This window comes from Osmerus eperlanus, chromosome 5 (genome assembly GCF_963692335.1).
Source record: "Osmerus eperlanus chromosome 5, fOsmEpe2.1, whole genome shotgun sequence".
Taxonomy (NCBI): Eukaryota; Metazoa; Chordata; class Actinopteri; order Osmeriformes; family Osmeridae; genus Osmerus; species Osmerus eperlanus.
This window is the reverse complement of record NC_085022.1, coordinates 19,578,147-19,601,651: the sequence shown is the minus strand read 5'-3', so window position 1 is coordinate 19,601,651 and position 23,505 is coordinate 19,578,147. Positions and strand designations below refer to the sequence as shown.

General features: G+C 45.3%; 2 protein-coding genes across 2 annotated transcripts; both read right to left on the bottom strand.

The window, feature by feature from the left end:
- Positions 1 to 2,732: 2,732 nt before the first annotated feature.
- c5h15orf61 (chromosome 5 C15orf61 homolog) lies at positions 2,733 to 3,484 on the bottom strand. The gene is made up of 2 exons (XM_062462413.1): positions 3,118 to 3,484; positions 2,733 to 3,020 (listed from the first exon to the last, which is right to left on the bottom strand). The coding sequence occupies exons 1-2, from the start codon at positions 3,482 to 3,484 to the stop codon at positions 2,893 to 2,895; spliced, it is 495 nt and encodes a 164-aa protein (XP_062318397.1). The 3' UTR covers positions 2,733 to 2,892.
- Positions 3,406 to 23,385, bottom strand: iqch (IQ motif containing H). Its single transcript, XM_062462412.1, has 21 exons — positions 23,130 to 23,385; positions 22,772 to 22,894; positions 22,515 to 22,612; positions 22,352 to 22,427; positions 22,091 to 22,210; positions 20,202 to 20,319; positions 19,988 to 20,107; positions 19,571 to 19,752; positions 18,870 to 19,439; positions 18,143 to 18,209; positions 17,075 to 17,158; positions 16,774 to 16,964; positions 15,578 to 15,850; positions 15,255 to 15,443; positions 10,851 to 10,971; positions 10,108 to 10,394; positions 6,416 to 6,583; positions 5,090 to 5,215; positions 4,902 to 4,963; positions 4,410 to 4,518; positions 3,406 to 4,197 (listed from the first exon to the last, which is right to left on the bottom strand). Exons 1-21 carry the CDS (start codon positions 23,178 to 23,180, stop codon positions 4,090 to 4,092), a joined length of 3,243 nt encoding a protein of 1,080 aa, XP_062318396.1. The 5' UTR covers positions 23,181 to 23,385; the 3' UTR covers positions 3,406 to 4,089.
- Between the last annotated feature and the right edge of the window lie 120 nt (positions 23,386 to 23,505).

Below are 23,505 nucleotides of genomic sequence, written 5' to 3'. Positions count from 1 at the left end.
TGAGAGCAAAGACAAATTAAGCCTCAGGTTCAAATATGTTAAACTGCCCCATGAGATAAACAGAGTTCATTTTCACGACAATAAATAATGACAGCGCAAGTTGCAACTAAACTAGCATATTGCTGGAATATTTTCACGTTCAAACCGCTGACTTCAAACACACGGAACAAAATTGCAATTAATTGAATTCAATGCGTGGTGCATTGAATGCATATGCGTGGTCACCTCGAAAGTGGGGCCTGTAAATGATTGACAAGACACTTCAACCACCCACTGGCTGTAGCTGTGACAACACTGATTGGCACAGCAGGCATACAGTCCCTCAGTTGGCCTTTCCAAAAAAAAAGAACAGACAAAAGATGGAAAGAAGAAAATAAAACAGAATTATGGTGCCACTTGTCATCCCTTCCAATCTGCTTAGTAATGAGAATGTTTTCCCTCTGGGTGAAAAGATCCACTATAATAGATTTTTAATGGCTTTCCCCCAACAAAACACTTCCACACCCAGTGGCACATGAAAAAGGTAGTAATTCCAGTCTCAATGGTATGAGGTCAGCAATTATTATCCATTGAAATTGCTAAAGCCTTTAAGTATGATCGTAAATCAATTGTTTGGATGTTAATGTTACGCTCAATCAACATATGTACAGTACTGCTACATAAAAAATCTCAAGACTGTGGATCAACATTAGTCTGCAACCAAAGTTATTATCTAGCTGCAAAGTAATATCATTGATGTTTTAGTTGGGCTGAAACTAATCATATGTAGCACTCTGGCAGTTGTGTAACTGTAACAGTTGCCTGTACATTGAAGAGACCTCATTTCCGGGTTCTCTGTCCTTGCTGCCATCACGGTGTTGTCTGGGCTGTCCCCCCGCTGCTACGGGGCGGGCTGGAAGATAGGTGTGCTGCTGGAGAGGCTGAAGGCTCAATGATAACCTCCCCAGTTGCAGCTGCAGGGGTTGTTCATACAATAATTGTTTCTGCCAACCCATACATCTCTATGTCAGGGCAAAATTAATGTGTTTTTCTTTCTTTAAATAATTGATTGTAAGTCAGGATGGGACAGATATAGTCTGAATATAAACCACCACGATGGGACTTTATTTCTGTGGATGTAGAGTTCATAAGGCTGACTCTATTGAATGTCTTTTTACAATTAAAATCAAAACACAGTTCTACAGAACACAGACCTAGCTAATGATGAGACACTAACAAGACCTAAAAATGTTAACGTAACTTCCCACAAACTCCACTCCATTCCAGACCCATTTTTCTTTACTTACCTAAAATGTAAATAGCATTGGTATTTAAAGATTTCACCTTGGAACAATGTATTAGCATGCAATTAAACTGGCTAAAACAAGCATTTAATCCTTAGTTGATTACTGCATTATATGTGAGGTAATCTAGTCACTCAATTAGAGAAAGAGGACGAGCCAATGTAGTCTCAATAAGGCCCTGATCTCTCTTATTATGCTTTCCTTTAATTTACAGTCACTCATTTGTGGCAAAGATATCCTAGCTCTGAGCTGGGACTGACCACAGATCTACTGTAAACGTAACGCTAAGCTTATGCTAGGATGGATGGGTTTCCCGGATGCCCTCCCCCACAGCTTTGAGAGGCCCAAAGGTGCAGTGAAAACAAATACAGTGTGCTCACTACCTCCACAGCTTGGGTTTCACTGGCTCACCTCTTCCTTTAATAGGCCCGATACAAAGCTGCAGTCTGTTTCTACCCCCTGCTATTATCTGTCTTGGGCTGTACAGCAGTATCAATGCAGGGCAGGGGTCAAAGGGTCAATGAGTAATTAAGACATGGTTGCCTGAGCATTCCCCATGCTCACTTTCAGCCCCATCAAAGGTTGGAGATGAAAGGACGACAGATCTCGGTGCAGAATGATCCTGGCGATCAGATTTCCTTAAGTGTGTCTAAATGTTCTTTGTTACAGGCAATTCATCTAATTGAGAGATAGTGTAAGTATCGGTATGCCTGAATGCCAGAAGATCTACTTGTTAAGTATTGCACATGGACCTAAAACCCTTATCACACTTCAATATCACAACTAAACACTCACAATTATCTAGAGCAATTGGGGGCAAAAGGTACATTGATTTGCATGTAGAACATGAAATTATTGCAACCTCTTAATTGTTGCTAAAGACTAAGGGCCAAGGCCAGGAAATTAAGGTTGCTGATAAATGTAAAAGGTGTTGCGGAAATCAATATGGCAGTTTGTCAAACTGCCATATCGGTATGGAGCGGGAGAGAGCCTCTGCTGCGAAGACAAGACTGTGCCAAGTCAGCAAAGCCCATTATCAGAAATCAAAGCCCTGAACAGGCCCTTAGGAGGGCCAACGGAGGGCCTTAAACAAAGGACGCACTTTTGTAATTAAAAACCATTTTATCAGACCTGTTTTTTTCACCAGCGCTCCTCTCTCACTATTGACAATCTGTTGCATGGAGAAGGATCCCTAATTTGACTTTAAATAAATGAGCTTTACAAATCCCTGCATGTGCAAACGAGGTAAAACAAAACGTGGGTGACAGGTTGAAGTACAATTTAAACTTTGTAACCAGTCTAAAAGCCCTGTGCTCAGCACACATCAAATAATACGATTTCTTACTGATGGTGAGATTTTGTACTGTGGATAAATGATGTGCCTCTTTTTGTTCAGCAATACACTGGAATAAACAAACAATATAACATTGAGCAAGGTCAAGACAATGATGATCTGAAAGACACTTTAATGATATTCATTGACACATTACCTCAGAGTGAGGTTTGATAAATTACGTTAAGGACCAAACTGAACTACAGTAAATATTTTAGGGCATTTCTGCTATTAATGGGACAGATAGAGACAGGAAATTGTTTGTGTTTGGTCTGTTCAGAATTGTGCTCCTTCATCTTCTTTGTATGCAAAATAAACAGTGACAGGTCCCGTGCTAGTCTGTACGATTTCTGTAACTCCTGCCACCATCCAGCAGCCTAAGCCATAGGCTAAGCATGGGATACCTGAAAGAATTGAAAAGGCATTGTGTTTCACTGTAAGATTCAGGACATTAACACTTGACATAACCAATTCCATGAATGTATTTTTCCTACCACATACCTAGATTGATCACTTTCAACATGGTGAAGAACCTATCCTCAAAGTCCAGGTTCTCTAGAGGTGCTTTAGTGCAGTGATACTTGATAAAAGGAAAACATCCAGTTCTCAGTATTTGGTAGTTGGTTCCATGAACGGGCCAGTTGAAGTTGGACAGTCCGAACTGGTCATTTGAGACGGAACTGTAGCGCACACAGAAGGAGGTCCATGGAGGCAGTTTGCGTTGCGCAAGGTGACATGTTAAAACTTCCGAAGCTGAAGGGCGTCGTACATTTTTTCTAATAGTACTCGGAAACAATATAACTTTGAGAAATGTTGTATGTATCCGACGTAAAATGTCTTTCATACCTAATCGGCAATGAAGTGACATTAATTATCCACCACGACTGTCCATCTGTGTAGACTGAAAAACAACCGAGGGCTAACGTTTTCTTGCTAAATGTAACGGGCTACATTATACACCTAACATTTATTGTAAACCCTTTACTTTTGTCAATAAGAATAGTAGCAGTAGGTAATTGTACTTCTTTTGATATTCATTGAGCTGCAGCGTCTATTACAAGCTAGACGTTGTTGTACCGACACTCTATAGATTCCGGGCAAAACGTTAACATGCGAACTTGCGTTCCCGATTCTTGGCATGGTGGCAGGCAGCACTGCTGCAACTTCAAAGCTGATCACTGCATTTAGGATTTTATTGTGGAACAGTACATTTTTTCTTTAAGCAGATGAAGATTTGTGCAAAAAAAAAAAAAAAAGATGAACCAGACTACATTTCCTAGTAATATATAGAATGCATTTCTAAATTGAAGTTGTGAGGTATAAATTACTAAATGAGTAAATGACTAAAATGAATAATTGTAGCATAATTTTCCTTGTTAAACATTTAATGTTGTTAAATATACAGTGCTTAAACTGCCTAATATTGAAGCATGTTCTCAACATGTTGATTTGAATTGATTGAATTACGGAATGTCAGTGATCCAGTTTAGATTGAACAACAGTTGTGTCTTCTTCCTTCGTTGCATGGGATTTGTTCTGAACAGTCACCCCCAACACGTTTTCTATGTCCTTGATCAGATCCTTCCAAAGAAAACGAAAATAAACAGTATCTGAAGTTGCTCAGTTTAAGTGCATGTTAAAAGAGCAATCATCATTTGATTCCTCTGTGTGTCCTTCTTAACCCAGAGAAATGTAGCAGGCACAGGCCTGAGTCAACTAACATTAACATGTACAATAAGTAGTCAAGCACGATGCAGTTGAATAGAACAATAGTTAGCTCATTAACAGCGTACCTTAAAATTGGTCTCTCCCTGCATGTTAGGGGCTGATATTTCCTGATGAATGACTGACAGATTCCGAGCAAAGGTCAGTAGGGCTCCCTGGAGATCCTCTGAAATTGTTCTATTATCCACACCCCAAACAAACGAGTTTACTAATGATCCCCTTGCTGCCAGCTAAGAAACAATCACCTTGTTTGTCTGGTGGCGCTGGAGGTAGTTAAATTAATACTTTCAGCTGAAAAGCTCACCAGTCTTTGGGGGAAAGATGTGAGCACAGACTGTGTTAACCATGGAGGCATTGTGTAAGTCAAAGGATTTGTGTGAGATATATCTTAAGTAAGCCATTCGCTACAACCTACTGCAATAGGCGTGTTACAAAACTAGAGATGACATCTCAATCCTCCAAAGAAAATCATGGCACATGATGGGTTACATAGGCATTTTAGAATTTGACTGAAATGTCATTATTTGTATGAGTGTGTGAAATTACATAGTATTACTCACATCATCCCAAGGCTGTATCTTTCATTGCTGTCATGAAGAGCAAAGGCAGTGCCTTGCTTTTCCTGTGAATAATGTACCAAGTTTAAATGGGGACCATTAAAAGATGTTTTTGCAATCTTTCCGCTTAGCAATCTGTAAAGAGACATATGTAAATCACAGACACTATTTTACTCAAAAGAAGGTTCTACCTTTATGTCAAAGCCGATTCCATGAGCCTTGCACATCTGGAAGAACACACTGTAATGCACCATGGAGAGGTTCGTGTGAAGCAACCTGCTCCCAATAACAGCATAGCGGCTGCTCAGTGATGGAGCCTGAAAACAGCAGGTCAGATGGACAGTGAGTAGACGAAGCGTGTACCTTTGAGTGCTAGCTTTGTTCCAGTGGGATTCCTGTTTGATTTTAGCCATAACTCAGAAATGATTTCAATGGCATGATTTTGAATAACATGGCGATAACGTTCTTATTTAGAATGGCAGTGGCATCACCAAGGCAACATTCAGTTGTCTGCTGGCTGTGCGTATGTCCTTAGGGTCAGTCTACAGTTTGGGGAGTATGTGTGATTAGAGAACATGATGAGCATGGGCGCATGTGCTAAACTGTTGGGCCTTTCTTAATTAACTTAGGGGGGGAAACAATGAATGTTTGACAGACATGCCAATACAAGACACAGTTGCTTTACTCCAGTTGTAAAACCTCCTCAGTCCTTTTGGGATAGAGACTGTCTTTAGTAGTGAGACAAAATCCTGACTATCACAGACATACAGATCATTCAGGACAAGTATATATAAAAGAATAGAAAGTGCGCATAGCACTAGAGAGTTTGATCACTTCTAGGTGTAAGGGGACACAGGGATGAGATGGACTTGGGCTGCAGGGAGAGGAGGAGGGCTAGTAAGACCCCAGGAGTGGGCTCGTAATTCGTAGTGATGGCGATGTGTTTCCAGTTGTCAAACGCTGTGTCCTCTGACAACAATAAAAGTGTCAGGCAGGGATTTAATTGCGTTTGCAATATGCAGGCCCCTAATGATGGCCACTGCTGAAGCCATTAAGCACCGAAGTGGCTGAAATGCTGTGCTGTTGCACTGGGTCCCAAACTAAATGAATGTTTGATAAAATAATACAAGTCGCGGATTAACAAGCGTAAACACAGGCATGGCTCTAATAAAGGAACTCCATTGTTTAAGGTCTGGCATCAGGTTGATGAGGTGCTTAGGCATGCATACACATGCATAATGAATACTCTATGAATTATTAATGTGTTGATTATTTAGGCTCATCTATCAAAATGATAATGAATTCAGCACCTTAACACCAATTGGGCTTAAGAGTGCATAATTACAGTATTTACTTGTATTTAACCAAAATAAATACCAGTGCATGGATAGCGATTACTGTGATGCACAGAAATATCATTTCTAAAGAGTCAACTTAGGTACGAGCATTCACAGCACATTTTCACAGCTTCTAAATGGTATCTACCGTGAGAAAAATATACCCCAAAAAACGCCTACAGTGTGTTGTTTAGCTCCTTTCTGGTGTGAGGAAGTCTTCTCGTTGACTGGTACAGGCACTTCCAAGCGGCTTGTGCGGCAATTCAGTGTTCCACCAGTGATGCTGAGTATCACCTGGGTCATGGCCAGTTGGTTACTGTAGGTCAGGTCCAAGTCAATGAGCCACACCTGTATAACGTACATAAACACACAAAAGTCTGCCACACCATGTCAAATGATATCAAATATCAACCCTATGTTTACATTTACATTTATTCATTTAGCAGACGCTTTTATCCAAAGCGACTTCCAAGAGAGAGCTTTACAAAGTGCATAGGTCACTGATCATAACAACGAGATAGCCACAAAACATTGCGAGTAGCCAAAACATGAAGCACACATTGTGAACAACCAAAGTAAGTGCCAAAGGGAAGAACCATAAGAGCATGTAGTTAAACAAGTTACAATTAAACAACATGAACTGCTATAAGTGCAAGTGTACCTGTGGAAAAAAACAAAACAAAGACAAGCAACAATAATAAAAAACAATATATCACAGCGAGTACAAACAATTTTAAATCAGTTACCACTAACCACAAGAGCAACAAGTCTCTGAGCAAGAGTCATTGTGATCCTTGAGGGAACTAACATCGGGTTATCACAGAGAGATCATTAAAAACACTCACAGGGAAAAGTGGGCAGATACAGGAAACAGGTCATAATACCTTGCAGTCCTTACCAAGTGATCCCCATGGAGAGGCAATGGGAAATAAAAGAACTGTTACTGTAAGCACTTGTCTAGTAAGATGGGCAGTTCCGCTTTGAAATGAGGCTTGTACAGGTTCTCTCCTAAGTGCGTCTGGGCCAGTTTGCCCAGGGCCTCAGCACTGCACTCTGGTCTAGTGAGAGCCCAACTTCAGATGTGTATGGTAAATGGCATCATTATAAGTATATTAAGAGGTCAGACATGGTCACGGCCTTCTGCTTAAACAGGGATAATTTTCCCGATAATAACCTAATAGCTATGCCCTCTCTTCAAAAAGTGGCAAATAAATCAGTGGCAAAGGAGTTGTTAATAACTAAGTGGCAGTCCACTGCCTCTCTGTGTCGTTCCTATTTGTCAAAGTAAACGCTCCTGCCACTGAATGCAAATAGCTGCCTGCCTCTTGAACCCCGACACTCTGGCTGCCGGATGGTTCCAACTCTATTAACAGCACGGACATCTGACCATACTACAGCCCTATTGAATAATGCATCAGTTCTAATGAATGTGAATTAAGTCAAATTACAAGTTATAAGTTATTGGAGCAATCAGGAAAAGCGATACTTTCATTTAGGGATAGAGAAAGAAATTGCATTTTTTTTTTTTATCTGCTGCTTTAAAAAAAAAAAAAGAAGCAGGACATCTAGGCATTAACTAAGGCATCAGCCCAGATTGTTCTATGACACCAGTATATCCAGAGGAAGCCTAGCTGAGTCCTGTCCGGGTGCTACCTGGAGCTGGGAGATGGGCAGACACCAGAGAACCATTCATACAGGCCCCAAAGAATCAACCCTCTCCCTCCTCTGCCGCCCTATTGTTATACTTTACAAAGCCATCTGAAATATAAGCCCTGATTCTACCTGGTTTCTATGGCCCAGCATTTTCATTACAAGGCTCCCAGGCAGCAGCTGTGGCTCCACCATTCCACAATGTGAGGAGGGACTACAAGGGCAAACATATGTGACCCACTTCCCCCCCCATCAAATAAAAGTGGGCAGCTTTTAGCAACAGGTTTGAATTCAAATTGATGTTTAAATCCAGACAGCTCTGCCCAGGCAGGCTGGGCTCTCTGTGTGGGGACCCAGGGAGGAGCAAGCACACTCTTCTCACTCCTATTGAAGTACACAGTTTATTCTCAGTGCGTCCGTCTTTGAATCCCATTGAATGCACGCCTCATCATTGAACCTCCAAATGAAATGCTCTTCCCAGAAATTGGAATTGCATTGCAATCAAATCGGTTTCATTGTATGAAACCAAGGGTTTGGGAGTCATTCATAATTCAGTGGGTTATTTTTTTTTTAACCCTTTGTTGTAAATGTAAAGGTAATTTGGGGGACAGAGCAAACCACATTGTCCCAAGATCTAGAAAATGTTGACTGGAAGAAGAATACCATTCATGTTCAATGCCACTTTTGGATTTCAGCCTGTTAAACACAGGTCTCGCTTCACAGGTCTAGCATCCAGCCTCAGCACAGCAGGAGCGATACGGGTTCAGAAATGGTCTGTCCCAGCTCTCCTCCTGCGTTAAAAACACTGCACCTCAGTACAGCCTTCATTATATGCTGTACTCTCCGTATAATTTTGAGTCATGCTAGTAGTAAGTAATAGATCCAGACTCCTCAGTGGTTTTGGTGGGTTGGTGCACAGTCCTACTGGCCCTGAGGGCCAAAGAAAATCACATCAAATAGTGCCAGCCTCTTTGCTCTGCAAAGCCTTTCCAATTTCTAAATGCCCCTGGTCTAAATGGATCCCATTAGACCTTTGTAAAGGAAGACCCCATGTGTGCCAGGCCCCTCCCCCTGCCTTACTGTCAGTGGTGGTACCACTCAAGATGTTCAGTTCTTCCATCAGATTTCTAAGTGTTAGAGAGCACAATTCATGACAAAGACTTGTCTAAAGTAGGCTCACAGTGCTTAGCCTCAGTCCATATGATGCTACCCTCTAGTGGCAGAGAAACAAACCACTGACTGGACGGAAAGTCTGTTCAGGATCTAAAATCCTGTAGGAATACAACTGGTATTATTGGATAAAGGATATAAGAAGTATCTTTGTCAAAGGTTCTCCTCGCTGGGCCACTATCCCGCTCTCCACTTTGTTACCTGATGTAGACTGTCCTCTCTGTTTCATTATTTCATTGGCCATATCGTGCGCAGAACTATTTCATTTTATAGCTGCAGATCAATACGCAGTCGATGAAGCCACATGCTAAGAGCAGAGGTTAAACAATCATAAAGCGCTCTGTTTCCAATTTCATAGATCAAAGCTGTCAACAGAAATAAAGCCAGAAATAAACCCACATTTGAGAGGACCAAGACTTGCTGTTAGAGCAAATACACTGAGATCATCAGAATATAACATGTCACTAATCCATCACATGGTAGCACACTAACAGACCCACCTCCCGAAGCCAGCAAATCACCTCCGAATGACCTATCGTCTACAAGCACTGAATTTCTGGGCTGCTCCGAGGTTAAAGGGCACGTCTTTAACAGGGGAATCAGTTCATTGACACAATAAGACCTGACAGTTTATTAGATGTCCTTGTGAAACATTTGGCCCCTTGTCCACTGTTTGCCTGTCCTGTTTCACAGCCCCCAGGGGGCCAGTAGGGGAGGCGTCTATCTGCTGATGCGGATCGGTGCCCTAGCCACGGTAAATTGATCTCTCTGACCAGCATGGTAAAACTGAACGCTTCATCGACAGCCACACCACAGTTCACAGCCTCAACAGCTAAAGGGTTGGCTTTCAAAGAGAGAGAGAGAGAGAGAGAGAGAGAGAGAGAGAGAGAGAGAGAGAGAGAGAGAGAGAGAGAGAGAGAGAGAGAGAGAGAGAGAGAGAGAGAGAGAGACAGCCTCAACAGCTAAAGGGTTGGCTTTCAAAGAGAGAGAGAGAGAGAGAGAGAGACAGAGAGACAGAGAGACAGCCAATAATGCGTGTGTGTGTTTCTCACCTTCTGCTCCAGGGTTCGGGGGTCGAGGAATGTGGCCAGGTCCAAGGAGACGTAGCCCAGGATGTGGCGTCTGAGGCAGGCCCGGCCCACACTGCTGCAGACGGAGTGCAGGACGTCCGGGCACACGGAGCTCTGGGGTACCGAGGAGCCCGCGGCCTCCAGCTCGCTGGGGCCGTGCAGCTGGTCTCCACAGGACAGCATGGTCACCTCCCCCCCAGGCTCCAGCAGCAGGTCTACTGTCAGGCAGGTCACACTGTCAGAGGGGGGGTAGGCCTCCACCACTCCACCTGGACACACACAGGGGCCAGAGGAGGGGGTGCAGGAGGAGGAAGGGGGGGTGGAGGAGGAAGGGGGGGTGGAGGAGGAGGTGCAGGAGGAGGAAGGGGGGGTGGAGGAGGAAGGGGGGGTGGAGGAGGAGGTGCAGGAGGAGGAAGGGGGGGTGGAGGAGGAAGGGGGGGTGGAGGAGGAGGTGCAGGAGGAGGAAGGGGGGGTGGAGGAGGAGGTGCAGGAGGAGGAAGGGTTGGTGGAGGAGGAGGTGCAGGAGGAGGAAGGGGGGGTGGAGGAGGGGGTGCAGGAGGAGGAAGGGGGGGTGGAGGAGGAGTGTGTGTGTGTGGGGGGGGGGGGGGTACAACACAAGCGTGGTAGATGAGTCAGAAATAAGGAATTTAAAAAGGGAATGAATGGGATGACCAATAAATAAATGAAAAAATATATATATTTATTGAATTGTGTGTGTGTGTGACCTTGTCTGAGGAAGTCCTCCAGGAAGACAGCCCAGTTTGGGTAACATGAGGTCCGGACAGGCCTGGCGTGACGAGCCAACCACACTGGCACCTCCTCCAGGTACTTGATTAGAACCACCTCCTGTGTGTGTGTGTGTGTGTGTGTGTGTGTGTGTGTGTGTGTGTGTGTGGGCACAGGCACACACATCATCATCCAATACACCAGCCCTACAAATGTTAACGTCATAACAGTGTCCACCGTTAAGGCATGTCTCAGAGTGTCTGTACGAGTACTAACTGTGGCTGTTAACCTTCAAACCCTCGATGGCTGACCAATCCCTTTGTGAGTCTCAGATGGCCAGAGAGAGAGAGAGAGGGGGGGGGGGGGGTCTGAGTGACAGTCTATTATCAGAGGGCCTCAGCAGTCTAATGGCTTTAACTCACAAGCACGGAGACAGCACCTGCCCTCAATAACAACTGCCTTCCCTGCAGCCTGATGAATACCAAAGCTAGGCCCATCTATCAGGGGATCAATCAGGGCCTGACTATGATCAATACTGCTCTTGTTTCTGTAACTAGGAAATGCCCTAATGGCTTTGCCACTTAATTATGTTGTTAATTGCCAAGTTTCACTTTCAGCAGGTGTCCCGAAAACAGTTTAGTAATTAGTGCACACTCTCGTCCGACCTTTTTTACTGTATAAATAATGTACCGCATACTCTCATGCACTAAAGTGGTGTGCCTGACAACATGACTGATATATCGTGGCGCAATTAACATATTAAACTTACCATAAAATATACTGTTTATGGTCATTTTTATGGCTTTTTAAAAGAACAAAAGATCTTTTTCTGTGTACTTTTAATTGTGTGCATCAAATTGCAAATAAAAGCTTAATATTAAAAAAACTATCCTTGTAATTTGAAACCAACAAGAGCACACAACACCATTTACTGAATAAAAGAAAGGGTGGATACATTTCCGGAAAAGAAGGCCGTTTTCCTTTGTCATCTTTTACATACTCTAACTGAAATCTGTTTTGGAGCGTGTTCTGTTTGGCTTCGCTGGGTAAGAGGCGCGAGCAGATTAGGCTGTTGATATTCCAGTCATGTAACTGCCATCATCGTATTCAAGTACTGTAAGAGTCGAGGTCAAACGCTGCACAGTGATTTCCCTCCTCCACAAGCCATAAAGCACACAATGGTGCGGCAAAAAGTGTGCGGGAACGGGTGCCGTTTTCAACGGAAGAGCAGCCTCACCCCGAGACTTTGCCTTTGCGCTTCACAGGGACGACGGCTCGGAAAAAAAGAAAAAGGGGGGTACTTTACAATATTTTATTTGGACTTAAACTGCGAGCGCCACTATATGAGAGGATTCATGCCTTGCTTGGCGTCCACATAAAACTAAGCAATCTGGCCATAAATAAAATAGATGTTGCCTTGGCTCTTTCATTGTCGTTTGATCTCTCCATTATAGACTGTAACAACTCGAGGGACATGTCCTGGAACTAGCCTGAGTGCAGTCTCTGGCCTTAACACAGTGGGACAGTCCTGACTGGTTTCATTCTTAAGCAGTAACACAGTCGTTGCATTAGTCCAAAGCTCTGTGGGGAATAAGCCTGTACTGTGTTGTAAATGGACCGCATGGAAATAGGGATGGGCAATAAGTGAATATTTCTTAGTCTGAGCAATCAGGCTATTAGGCATATCCATTTGGATATCATCTGTACTAACAGGAACCTTGGAGCCCATTTGGAAATAAAGTTGCTATAGAGGTCACATTAATGGTCGCTAACAAAGATATTACATGTTGTGATTATCCCACATCGTGTCTATGTGAATAACTAAAATAAGTTGTCGTACTCAATTTGTCTGCACACAGCCGACGAGAAAGGCCATATTCACTCCATCTGTTGATGCTATTACGTGTCATTTTCCCTCTGCAACCTAATGATCCATTCAGACTGTGTGTTTGTAAGCGTGAGTGTGTCTACGGCTCCATTCAGGCGTTGAATGGGTCCAGATCTACACGTCTTTAACTTCTTTCTGTGTAAATGGTGTGGAGGTCCTGGGGGGGGGGGGGGCTGCAGCCCATGGACCCCACGATGTGTAGGGGGGCTCTGCAGCCATGTCCTTCTTCCAGCCCCCTCCAGGGCTGGCCCCCTCCAGCAGCCTGGAGCTGGCTGGCCCCCTCCAGGGCTGGCCCCGTCCAGCAGCCTGGAGCTGGCTGGCCCAGGCATTATTCTAGCAGGCCACATGGCGCTCCTCTATTCTTCCTCTCTGTGAGTTTAGCCAGCCTTCTCTTCACGCTGAGCCCAGCACAACAGTCAATAATTAAACAATATGCGCACAGTCTGCTAAAAACACAGGGGCAACTCTCTGCTCCCTCCCCTCTCTGAAGTGTCATGGTTTATCTTTGAGGTGTGAGGCAGGCATAACAATTGCCCCCGGCAAAACTGCAGATCCTAGGAAATATGGTTATTTACATTTTTACATTACGGTGTTTCATGAATAATTGATTTAAACTGTGAGCTGCATTTCTTTTAATGAACACAGCAATTGTCTTTATCAACAAACATTAACTGTATGCACCTATTCATGGATAGTTGTTTACAAATAGCAATATGTATTCAATTCATTGAGAGTGGCATTTATACCATTACTACTGCAATTGCAGCATTTCATGCTACAGTAATGAGAACTTTATCTCAATATCTGTTGCTGTGTTTGATTGTCTGTATTTCCCACCATGAAGATAAGTTAGAAGACCCATCAAATATTGATGTGTTTGAGTTTGCCTTAAATCTAACGGACAATGCACAGGCTAGGCAAGCTGTTATACTTTACAACCATTAGTTGTCGAGCGCCCACTCTGAAAGATACACAAAGCATCGTGAAAAAAGAGAGGCAAGGCGATCATTTAGGGAGAAGAGAGACTAACAGTAACATAACCTCAATGCACCCCATCTTGTCATTGATTAAAAGAGCAAGGTGTAGAGCTGGGCCTGGGCAAAGTGCTGCCTCCATATGGCCCTGGAGCCCCAGGGCTGTGGGCCTGGAGCCCCAGGGCTGTGGGCCTGGAGCCCCAGGGCTGTGGGCCTGGAGCCCCAGGGCTGTGGGCCTGGGGCAGGCAGGGGGCCTTGCTGCCCGGCTCTCCCTGGGACCCCAGCTGGTGGGGAAAAAAAGCCATTTACTCTGCCTTCTACGCCGCCGCCACCGAGCCGCCATTATGGACCTTGGCTGTGGCTCAACCACTCTGTGTCGTAATTAACAGCACCGATGTTCCAACAATTACAGCCCCGGTCGAGGCCCACTCGCTCCGTGAATCAGGGACAGACTTAATGGTTAAAAGGGAGAGTTGGGTCTCCAGACCTTGAGATGACGGCTGCTCTAAGGGACGGTATAAAAACGGCAAAAGCAGTGTGCTCCAAGCCCATAATGATTAGCTTGTAATTAGTTTGCACAAAGCATCCTGTTAAATGGCAAAACAAGTAATTAACACATGACAGGAAATCAAAAGCTACTTTGAAAGCATATACGGAATAGGAGCCACAGGCCCAGAAGCTGTGTGGACTCATTAGAAGGGTGCTCCATTAATGCATTGCTAACTGTTAAACACATGCATGCCACTTTTTGTTTTGAATATGCTACAAAGATACACTTTCATTCATATGCTGGTGCTTCAATTATAAACGTTTCAATTCAAGTTCATTCCATAGTCCACTACAGTAGTATTCACACATTAGTCTACCACAATAGAACCTTCACTGGCCATGGATTACCATGTTAACATCATGATTCACTCCGGTATGTTGAAGAGGGATTTATGGTGAAAATGAATGCACAGATCTGTGAGTGGGAGTGAAGCTCTCTCTGAGCCATGTTCACTCTGGACGGCTCGAAACTGTCACTGCCAAGGTGAATTACTGGATTCATTCAACCTACTTTGCACTTAGTTTGCTGTCCTCTTCTACATTTAAAATCCAACTAATGCGCTTCTGTAAATAATGGATATTGGCTCGAGGAACTTGTATCTATTCACGCCATTTATCGATTGCTGTGTGAGGAAATACCGTGCCGTAAGGACTTTGGATGATTTGAGTCATAGAACTGACCCTAGGCAGTTCTATGGCATGTCCTACTGGCATGTAGGCTCTCGCGATCGCAACGCCTGTGACTGTTCCCGACATAATCGTATGATAATGGTGCTGCACAGAACCGTGGGCCCCTCCGTGGAGTCTCTCAAGCGGTCGCTTGTCATAAATGAGTGAAAGAGTGGGGGAGGGGAGGGAGGGAGGGAGGGAGGGAGGGAGGGAGGGAGGGAGGGAGGGGAGGGAGGGAGGGGAGGGGAGGGGAGGGGAGGGAGGGAGGGAGGGGAGGGGAGGGAGGGAGGGGTCGTGTTGGGGGAAAGGGTCACCTCTCGTACCTGAGCCCAGGCGGTCCTCCAGCGTTGAGGCCCGTGGCGCTGGAACTCCTGCTGGGCCCAGGCGTAGCAGCTCAGGTGGGACACGTCGCAGAACGCCGTGCCTCGACCCCCCAGCTCCGCGTCCATCTTGAAGAGCCAGCGCCGCACGTCCATGTTGTCCGTCATCAGCCGGGCGAGGGTGTCGTGGAGCTGGAGGACACGGGAGGGAAAGGCTCATGTGGAGGAACAGCGATAAAGGAAACTTCCAGAAGTACTGGGAGAGAATCAGTTGTGTGTGTGTGTGTGTGTGGGGGGGGGGGGTCTGGTAGGGATGCTGTGAGGACCTGCTGTAAGGAGTAGATGTCCCACTGGCCGGGGGAGACGTCAACCTCGGCACTGGTGAAGACCCTCCTGCCTCCAGACTTGGTGCCGTAGAGCTGGGCCACAGCGGGCTCCGGGCCCAGGATGGCCACCCCCAGCTCGTCAGCCACGGCCAGGTCGTCCACGTGGGCCACCCCGCCCACTATGTAGGCCCGCTTGCCCTGGATCAGGTTCTGGATGCGCCGTAGGGTGTGGGGGCTGTACTTGAGCAGCGTGGACAGGCACATGTTGTGGGTCTGAAGGAGAGGAGAGGACAGAGGAGAGTGGTCGCGTGTGCGTTCGGTCCTGATAGATACACAACAGCAAACACACAACTGCTCCGTCATGGTAGCAGCCAGCGGGGGTCGTGACCTCTCCTGTATTTCAGCGGGTTCAATTGATAAAAGCTGCCAATGCGAAGCCTTCCCCTATCCTTCACATCTTTAATGTGTGATAGCAATGGGTTCCTTGGGAAAACAACTAATTACTTAACATCTGTATTTATTTGATCCACATGGAATTATGCCTTCTGTCACTGGCAGAATGCGCTGGCGGCCATGGGTAACAGTGATTCATCTCAGCAACACGTCTGGCATAGTTTAACAACAAAGCAGCAGGAAAATCAATAGAGAAAAACGAATGCTGCCATGCTACACTTTCATCTGGAGCAAGAAACACTTACATGAAGCAGTGAATAATAAGTGATTTAACTCATCTCGTCAAATCAGTGCTCTGCTGAAGCAGGTGGTGTCTATAGGAATATCCAAATAAGTAAATGTACTGTATATGGTAAAGAGCATTAAACTACCCAATCGTGATTTCGAATTCCCTTAAAGGTTTAACCTAGATTAATTATTTAACAGCCTTACATGAAACATGAAAACATGAAATATGTGTCTCATGATCATTCTCATTAAAAGGTAATAAAAATGCTAACATGGATGAATCAAATCGGACTGTTCATGGTGGGCTTCAAAAGAAACCTCCTCCAGCACCCCCTTGAGGAGAATATATAAACTTCAGATGGGCACAGAAATCAACTGGTGCCTGACTCCATCCAGTAAGGCAAGAGTAATACTTGAAATAATTAATCTGCAAAAAAAAAAAATACAATTAGCCTAATAAATAACCTACTTAAGAGAAACATCTGGGGAACCTGCATGGATGAGGTAGTCCTTACCGGGAAGTATTCCAGAGCGTCAGGCGTGATGATGGTGAAGCGTTCGACGCAGGGGGCCTGAGCGGGCCCTGCCTTGCCCCCCTCCCCGTCCCCCTCCCTGCTCCCCTGCAGGCTCAGCAGTCTGGTGTAGTACAGGGCCAGATCCTCCCCCAGGTTCACCGGAGACACATAGATCACCTGCACCTTCTCATCTGCACAACACAGCAGCCGGGACAAGCGCACCAGAGCCCCGCAGATGAGGCTGCTGTAGCGTGAAACAGTGCAGTGTGTATTGCGGCAGCGTGTGTGTGTGTGTTCCTACCCCTCACGTCACACAGACGACCCATCTGGATGTTCTGCAGGATGTCGAAGCCCTTCAGGCTGAAGCGATGGGGATGCGGGTAGCCTGCCACAGGGACAGCAGGGTTACAATCACCGCTTACCGCCGTGGTAGAATACAACATGTAGTATCAAATGAGGGCTTATTCCAGATTCCAGTATTGTGACCTCCACTAACTAGCAGTAATATCCATAATAAGCCCTGCGGACCAATGTCAAATCAGATAGCTCCGGAACAAACAGACAGGGCCAGACCGAGAAAGGTTCACTCTGGAGTGTATGTGAGGGGATTCTCCAATGAATAAAGGTAATTAAATGATTGAATTCATGCTAATTAACAACAATGGGGTTCAACTTCCTAATTATCCTTGCTCACACAGCACTCTCCTCAGCCACCCTAAGTGCAAATAAAGCATTCCATCTGCTGGTAATTAGGCCTAATAATTTCAGACTATTGTTTAATGATTTAGAATGCACATCTGATTACTGTCAAAATGAGACATACTTTTTCAAACTGACGTAACGATGGATTCTAGCCTGCCCGTTCTGCTTACAGTAAAAGGGAGGGATTGTTTCTCGAGTAGCCTTTTTTTTAGTCCATTGCTTTCAATTCTCTAGTGTCCCTTATGAAATATCCATCCATAATGGATTTTCATTCGCTTAATCTCCAAATTAAATGGCAATTGAGGCTAAATTGTTCAGTTCCCTGGCATTTGCACTCTCATCATGTTCAGAGTGGGTTTTTTCCCAGCCGAGACACATTCAGGGGAGAGGCAGCTTGCAGTCAGGCTCCAGATCGGAGCAGAGCAGCAGTGTGGTGAGGCAGGCCTGGAGAGGTGCAGTGTGAGCAGGCAGGCTGAGAGCAGGCAGGCTGAGAGCAGGCAGGCTGAGAGCAGGCAGGCTGAGAGCAGGCAGGCTGAGAGCAGGCAGGCTGAGAGCAGGCAGGCTGAGAGCAGGCAGGCTGAGAGCAGGCAGGCTGAGAGCAGGCAGGCTGAGAGCAGGCAGGCTGAGAGCAGACAGGCTGAGGGCAGGCAGGCTGAGAGATAGCTACCTAATGAGGGGATGTGGATAATGGTCCTCCAGGAAGACTGGATGTGTTTCCAGTTGGCTGCCAGATGCTGGAGATGAGATAGGAACAGTGATGAGTGAGAGGACTGTCTGCTCATGCACACTCACACACACATACACTCACACAGACACACACACACACACAAACTCAACACTTCACTGAACAGCTAAAACACATCAAGCTTGTATTTCTCTGGGCCTAACAGGACCAACCAAGCATAAAAAATCACCTTAATTAAATTATGTGCTTACTTAGAAACATCTTCTCTAAATTAATTCACTTAGTAAGGTACATGATGATTATGCCAGGGGAAGATTAAGGGCTTAATTAACAGGGTATGAATGTTTAAATGCTGAGAACATACATTCGTGCATGTATACATGCACCAAATTCTGGTAAAAATAAATTAATTTGTAGAGGCTAATTAAACTGACTGCCTGTGATCATAAAGATGTTACAAGCAAGATGACAGCCTAAACAAGACATCTGCGCTGACACATGGAAATTATACACATTGCATATGGGAGGATTGCGCTGTCATATACCTGCCTAAAACTCCTCATCAAAAACAGACTATTCATTTTACTAGACTCCAGTTAATTTAGATGTCGGTAATGAAGGTTATATCCACATGAAAGGGCTGGCGTGCGTCAAGGGTGTTTGTATGTGTGTTGCAAGGTAGAGACAGGGTCTGTACAACCAGCCGCACCTGGGCTCTGGTGCGGAAGTTCTCCAGGTGTCTGAGGCGTGTTGCCTGCAGGGCCTTCCTGACACGGCCCAGCTGAGCGTGCATCAGCCAGGAGATGGCTATGGTCCCTGCTGCCCATTTACGCTTGCGGTGAAGCAGGTAGGCAGCACGGGCGGTGTGCCGCCTCCAGCAGGACTGGATGCGGACTGCGGCCACTTCTGTGCCGCCCTCCCCCTTGTAGCGCTGACCTGGGCGGTACACCAGGTCCCACACCTCCTCCCTGTTCTCCAACACAGAGAGGAGGCGCTCCACAGAGCTGCCGCCACCTCCGGCCCAGGCCGGCCCCCTACCCTGGGCCGGCCCCCTACCCTGGGCCAGCTCCACCAAGCGCCTCCCGTTCACCTGCGCCCTGGGCACAGCAAACTCCCGGAGCAGCCTCTCCAGGCTCCACAGAGCCTCCACCACGGTGCTCCAGCTCAGGCAGTAGTGCTGCTTGAAGCAGCAGAAATCAGGTGCTGTGGGGTTGATCCGCCCCTCTGTGATGACAAAGGACAATTTACTGATGACCAGGGGAGCTGGAGAGGGCCGACACTGCGGAGAGACACGGGGGGCAGTACTGTAACTCGCTGTGGTTGAACGAAATTCAAGGTAAACATTAAGTACTAACATTACTCTGGTCGTTCGCTCTCGTTTGTAATTAGGGGCTGGTTTAAGGATGATACCTGAGGGTTGAGAGACGCGAGTCGGGCAGCGCCTTGCGACAGGTGCCGTTGGTTGGAGGTCTTGGAGGCGGCGGAGGGGGGAGGGGTGTGGGTCCAGGTGGGTGGCCGTTCGTGTTCAGCTTTCGTCATCTCCTTACCCAAAGTAAAATCCTTCAGACACTTGGACGTCCTCTCTGGTGAAGCTGAAGAAAACCAGTGGCATTTCCACTCTATCACACAGGCTGTGTGTTTACTGTAGCTAACCAGGCACAGACATCACTGTCAAATCTGACTGGCAGCTGTCCCTACAGGCAAGCCAGCTCTTTAAATACAGATGACTTCAGGTAAAGGATTTAGACAGAAAGGCCCAAAGCAAAACGACAGCTTATGTTCATTTTTCTCTGGGTTACATTTCCAAGATTAGAGGAAGGTACTGACCGGTCTTAGAGGACTGCTCTCTGTGATGGAGAGGAGCTGCCTTTGGATGCACAGAGGTCTGAAACAAACATAGTTCTGCAGCTGACAGGGGGAAACCCTTCTCCACGAGACTCGCCATGCCTGGAATAAAAAAAGACTACACATCAGGACCTAGAGCATTCCCAGCGCCTTGCGGACAGTACTGCTGTATGGAAAGAGAAGGAAGTGTGTTCACCTGCTTTCATGTCATCCTCAGACAGTGGGGGAGCCAAGTAGAGGTTGCAGCGCGTGGCCCCTGGCACGATGGATAGACTTCCCACGGTGGGCCCTGTGACTACTTTGTGTGATGGAACCTAATGAGACAAAACAGGAGGAAACATCTTGCTTTGTATGGATCTTGGAATGAACCCACCACCCTCCCTGACTGTAGCACAATACTGGCCTCGAGGCCCATCAAAAAGAAACATCAAACTACAAGTTTGATAGCTTGTTCAACTAGAGGGCTATTAGTCTCGGATCACTGACTAGAGTTTCCTCAAAACAAAACTTTGCGAAAGGCTAGGAGGCAACCATCCATTAATCAGACCAGTGGCAGCTTGTTGATGTCAGGAAATATGACTTTCTGGCAGCGAGAGTGTAAAAGGGAGGGAAGGAATGCTGTGTGATTACAACCAACAGATTTTCTGCATTCATTAAAGGAAAGAAAGCTAAAAACACAGCAGTTAAAACTATTGTAACGTGGCAAATAAGTTCCCTCCCTGCAGCAGTCAATCAGTCGGAGATGATAAAACGTATTCATTTTACTGTTCTACAAAAATTACACAGATGTTTTATTGCTTTGGAATACAAAAACGTCCAGCCAAAGCTGGACGTTTTGAGCTTCACTGTAGAAACGATGTATGAGATACGACCTATGGGATGAAATTCTTATACGGTTTCACCCGACACAAGGCACAAACTTGTGCTTGAAAAGAACACTGAAGCGAAGGCAGCCTGCACCATTTCTGCCTTGCTGTTCCTCCAGACTCTTCACCTGATGCTAGCCTGCTTGTGTCTCCTCAGACCACTGAGCTCTCTGACAGACCTCTGGCAGTAGCCAGGTGCTGAGAGACACTCCTTAAAGGCACACATCTGTTTCAGACGTGATGGGGGGGGGGGGGGGAATAGGGGCATCTTTGCGAAAAATTGCAAAAGTGCAAAAGCTGCTTCCCAGACTGGAGGAGAGGAGAGCTGGCCGAAGCAGCAAGAGGAAGCAACGGGCAGAGAGCCAGTGGTTACCAGTTGGGTAGGCTACGGCTGTCTTATTGGCATGCTGGAGCAGGTATCCACTCCTGTCCAGAGACAGCTGTAAACCAGCAGCCCATAGCACAGCAATCAGGCGCAGGTTTCCTTAATAGAATGCTGATGTACTGCAATCTGCTCCTCTCCGCTTCTTGCAGCCAGCTCTTACGTCCTCCTCTTATTCAGAGTGACAGCCTCGGTCCTCGTGACAAGCCCAGTATACGGGAGCAGGGGGGAGATTGGAGGGGAAAGCTGAGCATGAAAACTGTCTGGAACGAATGGCGACCTTTGAAAAGATTAATTTGTTTACAAAGACATGTGCTGGCTGTCATCTCTAAACCATGTGACCTTCACACCACAGTCTGTCTCTGGGCATGGGGAATTGAGTCATCTGTTAACATAAACTGTCCTATCACTTCTTATTTCAGCGGGTGGCATCTGCCTTTAGGTTTCAGGCAATGATTTGGAGCTGGAAACTTTCCATCGTTGAACACCAATTGTCTAATTCGTCTCAATTACAAACCTGAAATAATTTCTAATCAAGTCCAGAAGTAGGTGTTTTATGTATGTATTGATGTGCCACATCAACAAAAGCCAAGATGTGCTGAGTGAATCAACCTTTTAAAACGTGAAAAATATTACAAAGTACATAAACAAATAGTGGCTTCTAATAGCAACATGTTTAGAGGCGGCCAAATATTTCAATCATCTTTGCAAAATCCACATACTTACTGGTCACATCAGATCGTTTACTATCATTTACTGTCATTTCTGAAGAAAATATGCAGCAGAAATATCACAAATTCTCACACAAGTCTACGTACAGTAAAGACTACTACTCACTGAGATGGTTGATCTTTTGGGCAGGTCAGGAAGCTGTATTCCATAGCTCTGGTGCATGACAACTCTGTTCTTTGGGTGAACGGGATTACAAAGCAAGCGCATCGTCAATGCCGCCTTGTGCTGTGAAACAGAGCATTAGAAACGTATTCAACCCAACTGTCAGTTCTAAAATGTATTGTCATAATGTTGGCTTGTTCTAGTCGTGACGGTTTTTAAGAAAATCTAGTCCTGAAGGTTAGTGGGTGCAGGAGGATACTTAACCTTCTCCCCAGCTGAAGGCATCACACCCTGCCCTCTTTGAGGGCGCATGTCTGGGATACTCTCAAGAGATGGTTTCCTGTGTAAAAGACCACAAGTTTTTCATACCTCTCACAAAAGAGTGACAGGTCAGAGTGATGGTTTGGCAGTCCTATTGCTTGCTTACCATTTGGATATCTGAACTTTCTTTTTTTCCAAGTCTTCGATGCTTGGAAGTGTCAGCACCTGTTTATTCACTGTCTTTAAATACTCTTCAGCTCGCCTCTATTGACAGATAATTATTATAATAATGCAGAAATAACTATTATATTTCAAAAAATGTGGATGTTCTTTTTTAATTTGCTAGCACATCTGTCATCAAATAAATGTGAAGGGTCCCAATTCTGTAAAATGGTCTAACAGAAAGGCCCACCAAGCACTCACTCTGATTCCATTTTCGGTCCTGTGAATGGCAGTGTCCAAAGCTTTGATGTTAAATGTTTCTCCTTTTTCATGAAGTGTAATCCTGCCAAGACTACGCTTCAGTTTTTTCAAATCATCTTGAACCTGGATAATCATAGAGATTATAAAACGTTGATAATGAAAACCGTCAGGTCTTCTACAACCACACATAGCTCAATAAAAGGCAACCATATAGCTCTATGGAAACTCCTTATGATTTCTTATATCAGTTCTGAATCATTAATTAATTGATATACCTAGCTCTACAGTAGTGCTAACTTTGTTTAAAGCCGGTTCACACATTTTTTCGTAGTAGCTAGTCTAGCTAGACTACATTTACCTGGATTAAAACACTTCCCAGTTCATCTGTGTTGTGAAGGATATCTGCCATTTCTTTGTAAAACAAAGTCTACAGTCTTTGTAAAACAAAACTTTTTCAGAGATTCATGGTAAAGTGAGATTGATCTGATTGCTTCCCCTCTTCATCCATTAATACCACGTCTGTCTAGATCACTTGTTGTTACTGAAAGCATGTCACTTTCCACATAATTTCTAGCTACAAAATTGGTAACACAGTAGCCATGACAACGGGACACTTATTCCGGAAGCAGAAATAACATCGTGCATTAAATTGAATATCAAACTAGCTAAATACAAACGTGTATATTGGAGATATTACCAAACATGTCAAACTGGTAGATATTAAATACATTTAG